General features: G+C 39.4%; 1 protein-coding gene across 1 annotated transcript in view; it reads left to right on the forward strand.

The window, feature by feature from the left end:
* The window catches only part of LOC142095216 (ABC-type organic anion transporter ABCA8-like), a 108,733-nt gene extending 101,273 nt beyond the window's left edge, over window positions 1-7,460 (forward strand). Inside the window, exons 34-39 of the mRNA XM_075178100.1 lie at window positions 1,567-1,661; window positions 2,278-2,397; window positions 2,695-2,835; window positions 5,546-5,625; window positions 6,317-6,372; window positions 6,834-7,460. Coding sequence (XP_075034201.1) covers window positions 1,567-1,661; window positions 2,278-2,397; window positions 2,695-2,835; window positions 5,546-5,625; window positions 6,317-6,372; window positions 6,834-6,926 — 585 coding nt within the window. The 3' untranslated portion in view covers window positions 6,927-7,460. The remainder of the gene's footprint in view (window positions 1-1,566; window positions 1,662-2,277; window positions 2,398-2,694; window positions 2,836-5,545; window positions 5,626-6,316; window positions 6,373-6,833) is intronic.
* Window positions 7,461-10,549: the final 3,089 nt, after the last annotated feature.

Below are 10,549 nucleotides of genomic sequence, written 5' to 3' on the forward strand. Positions count from 1 at the left end.
AAAATAAATAAAAGACACACCATTTTAGTTTGTAGAACTACACGTCCCAGCCAGCCCGGGCTGTAATTAACAGTCTGAGCATGCAGTAGAACTACAAACACCAGCATAACCATGGCAGCCAGGGCATGCTGGCACTTGGAGAACCACAAGTACTATCATGCCCTGAAACCAAAGGCTTGCTGAGACACGTACAACAAAGTAAAATGTTAAATAAAACACAACACCCTCTTTAATACCACTTTACTTCAATAAAAAATAAAAAATCCTTAAATATAACACACATCTCTCGTTCTAACCACATATATTTTTTAAAAATAATAAATCCCCAAATACCATGTGATGTCTTCATCTGTTCTTCTAAGCTTGCAATCCAATAATGCTTGTAACCATGTCCCAAACAAACTATATTATTGCCAAAAATTCTGTAGCTGTCCAAAAACATAACATTGCAGGTCCAATAGTAGTTCAACAATAATAAAGCCCAAAATAAATTATATTTCAAAAGTCCATGAAAATATCTTCTGTTCTTCGGTCAAAAGACCCCATTTTGTATCCTATAGTCCTTGATTGTATCCTATAGTCCATGAAATTATCTTCAGTTCTTTGGTCAAAATACCCCATTTTGTATCCTATAGTCCATGAAAATATCTTCTGTTCTTCGGTCAAAATACCCCATTTTGTATCCTATAGTCCTTGATTGTATCCTAAAGTCCATGAAATTATCTTCAGTTCTTTGGTCAAAATACCCCATTTTGTATCCTATAGTCCAGGGGTGTCCAACCTTTTAGCTTCCCTGGGCCACATTGGAAGACGATGAGTTGGTTTGGGCCGCACATAAAATACACTAACACTAACGATAGCTGATCATCCAAAAAACCATTGAAAACATAGTTAACATATATATATATATATATATATATATATATATATATATGAGAAAAAAAGTGATATATATATATATATATATATATATATATAAAATCACTTTTTTTCAAATCCTCCTATACTTACCTTTCAATCACCCTGTTCAAAAAATCCTCTCTAGTTATTATACTATAATCACTTTTTGTATTGTTTTGATGCAATATCAATAAAGTGCATTTAAGCCAGGCATTGTATATCAGAGTGAATGTATTGACAGGCGTGTTGGGCCGCTTGCGGCCCGCGGGCCGCGGGTTGGGCAACCCTGCTATAGTCCATGAAAATATCTTCTGTTCTTCGGTCAAAATACCCCATAAAAAATCTACAGCAACTGGCTTGGCAAACAAAGAAGAGGACACAAGTGCATTGTGGTCTTCTCTGGAAGACCATCCCGCAGCAGAATGAGAAATACACAGACGCAAGGTGTATTTATACTGTATGGAGGTTTCTCATGAAGGCAGAACACAAAATTAATAAGATGGAAAATTTTGAGGCCAGTCGAAGGATGGGGGAAATTTTCCCCCTAGCCTTCCCCTCTGGTAGGGTCTGCATAGCTCGCACCACACAGTTCCTGCCTGCATTTACCTCTCCATATGACCTGGGACGAGCAACAAGATTTATAAAATGATCCTCTTCCATTCTCAGGTGTGCTTTGCCATCAGCATGCTGGGGAACCCAACCATTGTTCTCTTGGATGAACCTTCAACTGGTTTGGACCCCAAAGGTCAGCAACGACTTTGGTGAGTTTTACATTTGATGAATTTGTACAGAGATAGTTCATGTAAAAAGAAAAGGAGAAAACTATAAATTATATACTTGAGTAGATTTATTCTTCATGGATTTTATTTATGCTTCTTTGTCATGTGCAAGTCTCATTTTGACAAATCAAGTCAGGATGTTTAACTGCCCAATGTTGCTGATCAACCAGTGTGGTCATCGGTTGAAGGAATTTTCTGTTCTATACAAATAATTGTATAGGACTTTCTTTGATCATTCAGGACCATAGTTTGGAAAGACACATTAATGCTATTTGATGGCAATTTAATAACAGACCGTCAACTGGGCAACAAAATTGTCACAGTTCTAGTTAGTTCTGTTCACAGTCCCAACATTGATGTTCCTCATCTGAATGGTATAGAACAAAATTTAAGACCTCTTACAAGACACTCTCTTTTAATTCTCCTGAACAGTACACATCTTATGGTTCTTAATCAGGTAAAACGTGCACATTTTCAGACAAGATGTAATAATCTACCATGTTATCTGTGATTAAAAACTAGAACGTTTAAACCACATAGGAGCTAAGTATATAGTATAGAAGATTGGGATGAATTAAAATCAGAATCTCTATTAAAGGAGAGCGATCCGAGCGGCTTTCAGGAATAAGGAGAGAGGAGCTATCCTGACCACACATTACATGGAGGAGGCAGAAGCTGTGTGTGATCGTGTTGCTATCATGGTTTCTGGAAAACTCAGGTACAGAGAGCAAGGGGGAGCTGGGAAATGTTAGGTATTATTGTAGTATTACAGAGGAAGAATTGACACTAGACTGTATGGTCTTTCATCACCATTAATCTCAAAAGGATGTTTCCTGAAGTTCATAGTAATTGGACAGTTCATAGTAATTGGACAGTTTATAGTAATAGGACAGTTATAGTAATAGGACAGTTATAGTAATAGGACAGTTATAGTAATAGGGCAGTTGTACACTAGACAATGTTGTTTTCTTTTTATAGTTACTCTCCACTCTTCTCATCTCTCATTCACATACAGGTGCATCGGGTCCATCCAGCAGCTAAAGAGCAAGTTTGGTAAAGGTTATCTCCTAGAGATAAAAGTGAAGGATTCTAACCATCTGGATGTGATTCACCAGGAGATAATCCGTCTGTTCCCACAAGCAGCCAGACAGGACAGGTGATATAGCACCACTGGGTTATAGGTGACCACACAGTGCAGATCCCACTGCTGGACCCCAGTTCTAAGTAGCCACAAATCAAACATTCTGCCCTCCTGTGCTTAGGCCCAACGTTTGGATCCTACAGGGCATAGTTAGAATTTTCAGACAATGACCCCACACATGGTCAGAGTGCTTGACCACATCTTCTGCTACATCTGATTGATCTACGTGGTCACAATTAGATGTTATTTTGGGCCAGAAACTCAGCTATTACTGCTTCAAATCACTGAGACCAGATTGCTTCCTATCACACTCAGGGTAAAGCATGGCATGATGGGTATTACAGTAATCCAAGGTCCACTGAGCAGCAAAGTGGTCATGGAAAATATAAATTGTTGACAGATATGCTCTATAGGACACATTTTTTAAAAGCTAATGCACAAAAATACTGTGCCCATATCAACTAATCAGATGTTTACTTTCACTTCCAAAACTATACAAAAATAATAATAGCTGCAATCTAATTGGTTGCTGTGACAGGATGGACCTCCTATGCCACCCTGTTTGTTGATGCTCGAGACGGTTGAGCTTGCCTTCCCATCGTACCCTTTCTTTATCCCAAATTGTGCCCCTCAAACCGCAGTAGAAGGCTCCTTCATCGGCACCTAGAACCGCATCCTTATGGGTAACTCTCGCTTGTAACATACTCCTTTACTAGGAACTTGGACTGGTACACCTGACCTCTTTCTTTAGATCAGAGTTGTTGTGGACATTTACAACTCTTAATACTATAATCATTAATTTTTATTTTTTTTCAATTTTCTTAATGTGTTTTGTACATAAAATGCATTTTTATGATTTCTTAATTGCAAAACACATGCTCTGGCACGCATACCTGTGGTCATCACTACCAGCCATCACTTAAACCTGCCCTCTAGCTGGTGTAAGTGATGCGCTAAAAACACGTATCTAAGATATGCCCTGAACTTGAATCTAGCACATGTGCGTACACTTGGCCTCGGCACGCCCTTACTGTTTGTCCACCCCTCCTCACCCCTGTTCCGCCCTTCAAGTTGTAGGCAGTCGTAAGTGTTTTTTCCATGCGGACATGAACTGCATGCAATAGAGTTCACTATAGTAAGTCCCGTTCTGGCACTTGCACAGAGCTATTTCGCATTAGATAGGACACGACATGGACTTGTGTTCGAAGATGAATTAGGCCTTTGTGTCTTCCTGTATTTATGACATCTCATTGCCCATCACAGGATAAGAGTAGATATGTCAGAGTTATTATTTATTAATATGAATATATATATGTATATATATATATATATATATATATATATGTATATATATTTTATATACTGTCAGTAAACTTTGCAGCCCTTTCCAACTACACTGGTGTTAGAAATTTTGTGAACCCTTTACAGTTTTCGGAATGTCTGCATAACTGTGATCTTAAATGTGACTTAGATCTTTATCTAAGTCATAAAAATTAATAAAGAGCCAACCCCATAAATTAAAGTGCAAACAATTTTATATACGTTTCAATTCATTTATTGATCCAAATGATCCAACATTACATTTCTTTGTCGTAAGTAGTAGGTGAACCTATGCTTTAAGTAACTAGTGTGACCCCTTTCAGCAGCAATGACTTCAATCAAGCATTTACGTTAATTGCTGATCAGTCCCACATCACCTTGGAGGCATTTAGGCCCATTCCTCCTTACAGAACTTCTAGAACTCATGGACAATGGTGGGCTTTCTTGCATGAACACCCTACTTCAAGTCTTCTTACAACACTTCAATTAGATTACGGTCTGTTCTCTGACTCGGCCACTCCAAAGTGTGAAATTTTTTCTGCTGCAAACCTTTTTTCTACAGACGGAAAAACTGATTTTCTCATGTAGAATTTACTAGTACAAACCGGAATTCATAGTTTCATTAATGATGTCATGCCACACTGGCCCATTGGCAGAAAAACAGCCCCAAACCGTGATATTGCTATCAATGTGTCTCACAGTTGGGATATATTACAGGTATGTCTTGACGTTTCCCAGTGGTTCTTTGAGATCTCCCAGAATATTATATGCCTTGCTCTTGGAGGGATCTTTGTTGGATGACCACTACTGGGGAAAGTAGCAATAGTGTTGAATTTTCTTCATTTGTATACTACATGCCTGATAGTGGATTTGTGAAGGCCAAAGTCTTTAGAGTCTTTTTGAAACCGTTTCCACTCTGAAAAGAATTAACAACTATTTTTCTGGGTCCTCAGAAATCTCCTTTGATCGAGACATGGCATGCGTTCACAAACCTGTGGGGTGAAGACTCATGAGTATGCTTTTTAAATAGGGCAGTGACACCCAAACTCACACCTGGTTGCCACCCCACTCCTTACACTAATTTTCCCCTTAATTGAAATGATAATCCTAGAGGTTCATATAATTTTTCTGACAAAGACATTTTACTTTGAATCATTTTGATCAATAAATGAATTGTGTGTTTTTGTGTGTTATGTGATTTATTGTGTTATCTTTGACTATGTGTATGAATTTGATGAAGATCTGATCACATTTAAAGTCACATTTACGCAGAAATTCAGAAAATTCTAAAGGGCTCACAAACTTTCTAGCACCACTGTTGGAACAAACACAGTAATAAAACAAGACTGGTTATTAACAAACAGACAATGATGTGACAGGACCTCACTCTCTGATTATTCCTCAGGTTCTCCTCATTGCTGGTCTATAAGATCCCGATGGGTAGTGTGCAGTCATTATCACAGGCTTTCTTACAGCTTGAGGAAGGTGAGTACGTGCTCAGAGGATCGGGCTCAGCAGATTGAGAAACAGGGAACAGGTGGTAGGGGATAAAATGGAAATAGACAGTGGGACAAATGCAGAAAAACGGGCATGGAAATGGTGAGCCTGGCTACTTGGCTGATGAAATGTTAAGTTCGGGCTGACTGGATGGGGAAAGTGCAATAAAGTGAGTCCTTGTAACATGGAATGGGTGAAGTGAGAAAGCTGGTTTGTAGCTTTGTGTTGGAAACATTCATAATTTGGGATTTGGGGTAAAACCAAGATGAACAATAAGCAAAGAAAAAAAATCACTCCAGTTCCACCAATAACCCCCATTGTGTCTTCACATCAGCATAATCTGTGTATTTTGCATAAACGGCCACATGATTTACATATACATGTAGGTGGGTATCACGCCACGTGAGCAGTAGACTGTGAGCATAGATGGAAATTTCTGATCTGGAGATTTGGGCAGTGTATTTACAGTTGTTGAATGGAGACAAGAATCAATATCAAAGTAATTTATATCACCCAGCATAGGGATGGGTCTTAATTTGCAAGTTCATGATAACCCCTGCATACACACTGGATGCCTTTTATCTGACCTGGTCTCTGGGATAGCCATGCTCTAGAAAAGCTTATATAGACATTGTATGACAGGTGTCCAGACTTAAATTGTGGTTCTGTCTCTACACAGCTAAACGTATCTATAACATCGAGGAATACAGTTTCTCCCAGTGTACCCTGGAGCAGGTAACTCCATTCTACTTCTGTGGATACAAGTCAGAAGGAAGGGAGCATCTAGGGATAGTCTCAAAAGTGGTGCCCCATTAAAGTAGTCTTTGTCGTTCTTTTTTTTTCTCTTTCTCTCTAACATTATGGGAGTTTTGGTATTTATAAAGCTTATCACATGCTATTCATCATTATAACATGTAAAAATTGCTTTAAAAAGAAGATGGAATAAAACCAACTCTTCTATCATCACTTTTGAGACTATTCTTCGCTGAAAGTTTGCAGAGGGCATGGAAACCCATTCATGGTTCTATTCTCAACCTCTCTTCTCCTTGCTGCTTCTCCTGTCTTTTCTTAACATGAGTGATTGAGTCACATCCATACCCCCCAACCACACCCATCATCACCACTCTGTACTCACCCAGGCTGCACATTCCCAGATATCCCAAACCCTCCAAGTTACTAATTGCCTCTCACTACAGGTGTTCCTGGAGCTGGTCAAGGAGCAGGAGAAGGAGGATTTTGACCTGGATACCTCATTTCGGTGGAAGCACCTACGGACAGAGAGCATCTGAGGCTATAGAAGATGCATTGAGTAAGGGAATTTGCTGGACAATATAGTGTAATACTTAATGCTTTAGTGTCCCTATTACCTCTGTACAATACATCTATAATACTTTAGAGACCAACACTACATTCCTGAGCAGAAGGGATTAAGTCAATCTATGATAAGTGATTTATTGTATGCCATAATGGAATCACTAAGTTCTGTTGAGCCAGTTATGCTGGATATATCTCCAGCCCTTATTCAGTGACATATTTGTTTTCTTACTTACTTACTTACTACAGACATTGGTATGCATGTCTAATCTAAGGAGTAAACCTCTTCCTGTGGATCACTCAACCACTTGTATTGTTTTCCAATATTCTGTTCAATGTTTGATAATCATTTACAGCACTACTGCTATAATCAGACTAATAACTTATCTATAAATGTATTAGTCCTCTATAATAGGGCATTATTACTAAGAAGTGTATTTCTTTGCTTGATCAGTTCAGTCCTTTTATTGTTTATATAACTGATATTAAAGTCATTTTATCGCTTAAAACATTGTCCGTGCGATCAATGTGGTTCCAACACACAAAGATATTTAATAGCAAGATGCAACAAATAACAATTCAATAAATAAAGTACAGCCGAAACATGCACAAGCGCTCTGGATCCTGCATACAGTCATTCAATCCTGAAGTCTGTGGTCAAGTAGACTGTATGATGGTCTCAGTGCCTGGTTTATATACAGTTTGTGGTACATAAAAACAGTAGTGATGTCATGGCATGTTTCCATTGGTTCAGGATTCAGGACAGTCCAGTGTAATGCAGGTCATAAGTCGGTTCAAACAATGTCCTCCAAGGGTGGGGGCCAACTCTCCAACAGCTGCATACATGTCTTCCCTCCGAAAATCTGGTTTAAACTGGTCTATTTGCATGGCACACACAATATCATATTGACCACTATTTCCTCTACCATCAATAACTTGCATACACAAGATGCGATCGTTTAGCCGATAGTAGCGGATGCCTGATGATAAAAAGTGGATTCGAGTGACACTAAACATGATATGTTTCCTATATCCTGGACCTTAGATATCAACAAAGTGGGTTTAGCATTATTATATTAAACTATTAAATCTATTGCATTCGATTATAAAAGACTGTGTGTTGGAACTTTACTAAGGTGAACTATTTACAAATGAACATGTTAGTGTAAAATGTATGTAGAAGTGTTTGCACGCGTTTTCATATGTCAGTGCAACAGAAATAAATAACGGAGAAGAGAGTTAAAAAGATAAGGGGGCCTATTTACTAAGATTTTGCGATACTGGCCCAGAGCGTCCAGGGTTAAATTACCTCGTTGCTGGGCTTGTCTCAGGGGTCTGTTCATGTCTGACCAGGCAAGTTGGTTCACACATGTACAGTGCAATGGAAAGCGCAGCATTCTTTCCTTCATTTTCTTCTATTATCCCCACACTGAGATGGCGATAACAGAAGAAGGATTGCAGAGGTACATGGAATGCTGCAATCCTTCTTAAATAGATTTCGCCCATGGGATGCTATCGCTAACGAGATCCTGTGGGGGCTACCACCAGAGCTGTTGCAAGGTTTCTCGGTGCTCTAGGCAAAGTTTCAGCCTGCTCTCCCTCCTCCCCCAATACCCACTGTATAGCCTATCACACACTTGACTTTAGTAAAATTAAAACAACAATTCTTTCAGCTGTCACTACCTACGGTTGATGGAGTCTTAAGCTCAGTTGCTACTTGTCTGGATCCTGACATTTTGGGGCCCTATTTAGAAAAAGACAGGTACTTAAAATTTAGAAAGCCCCAACCAGCCCTGGCGTTAAATATCACCCATATTTAATAATTAGGCCTTCCTCGTTGCAACCACCACCAACTATTAAATTAAATTAAACTGTTTTCACATTTAATAAATAAACCTATTACCCCACCCCCACCCCACAAAAAAACCCAGCCCCAGCAATAAATTAATAACATTTAGATTTCATAAATATACCTATTTCCCTCAATCATCCCAACATTAAAAAATTCATATTCACTTTTATTAAATAACACTCCTTCTCCCCAATCTCAGCCCACATTCAATTAATAGCCCTCAAACCACCTCAGCATTAAATTAAAGGTCCCACTATTAGATGAAATACCCCAGCATAACCCACATTAAAATGAATAGCACTCACCATTAAATAATTGCCCCCCACCTACACACCACCTTTCAACTTCATTACATTAAGACACCCCCACACCCTTCCATTTCTTACCTTCTTCCGGGCAAGCTGTGTTGGAGAGACAGACTCTTCTGTCTGCCTCTCTTGTAGCTCTGCACACATGGGACGCTGCTTATCATATTACACATTGTCAGTAATGAACACACATAGGAGAGGGGAAGGAGGGAGGAGGCGGACACTCATAGGGGAAGCAAAGGAGGGAGTAACGGATCAAACGATCCATGGCCGCATGAAAGTGGCTGGTCTCGGAGCAGAGGCCAGTCACTCAGAACCATATAGTTCCTGGTCTCCCCTTAATCTCCTCAGTGGCATCCCTGAAAGCCCAGCGCTCTAGGCAGCTGCCTAAAGCTGCCTAATAGTAGTGCCAGACTTGGCTACCACTGACGGTAGCACTGTTATTGCCGGTGATGACCCTTTCATGTATAGGGCAAAGCCCTACCTCTAGCAAAGTAGGGTGAGACAAGTATTTTTGTCCTTTAATATATTGGGGCAGATTCAATTCCCCGTGTTGTTCTTTAGAACACGGACCGCACATTATTACCATTACTACGGTAATATTAAAACAGATTTTTGCTCGTGGCTCACAGAGCTGTGAGCAAAAGTCAGTGTTGAAATTACCATAGTAACGGTAAAAATGCACAGCTATTACCGTAGTAACGGTAATAGTGCGCAGCTCACGTTGTTCTAAAGAAAGACGCTGGGAAATGAATCACCCCATAGACTCAGAGGTAACATATTTTGCATAAGTTGTAGAAGGATAAGTAAAAGACAATGGATTAAAGTTGGACAAACCTTTTCAATGACTTCACTTATTTTAGCAGGCTCAACAATCTGGCGAGAACCACAGGTGAACTTCAAACTAAGTGAAGCAGCCTAGTGAGACAATTAACATTTTATATTCCCAACTCCCAACTTGCACGCCGTTTGCCTGCCAAGTTTGGAAGTGTTTAATAAAGCTGTGACCAAAATAAATTTGCCAAATACCTGTCTCAGAGTCTTTCTTTATTAGCTCACTGCGTGGGGCGCCGGTTAGTTGGCCTATATCCCTTATGTCAAAAGGGCAAAATAAGAAATGGCCATCCTACAGTCATAAGCAATTTGTTGTTTACCTCCATCCAGTTAACACGAGATATCCTCTCCCAGGGGGTCTATTACCAAGTGCAGGAACAATAAACAGCTGCTCAGTCATGTGTTAAGTTTTCATAGAAACTGAATTGAACATTAACTCATAAACTTTATGCTCAACTAGACTGGATTATTAACACGGTGTAAATGTTACAATGTGCTCAAACCTGGTGCAACCAATCAGATTTAACTTTGATCAGTACAGTAATGCAGGTTAGACTAATAAAATTAGTCTACATTCTAGTAAATGGCAGCTAGAATCTACCGT

This window comes from Mixophyes fleayi, chromosome 6, assembly GCF_038048845.1.
Source record: "Mixophyes fleayi isolate aMixFle1 chromosome 6, aMixFle1.hap1, whole genome shotgun sequence".
NCBI lineage: Eukaryota > Metazoa > Chordata > Amphibia > Anura > Limnodynastidae > Mixophyes > Mixophyes fleayi.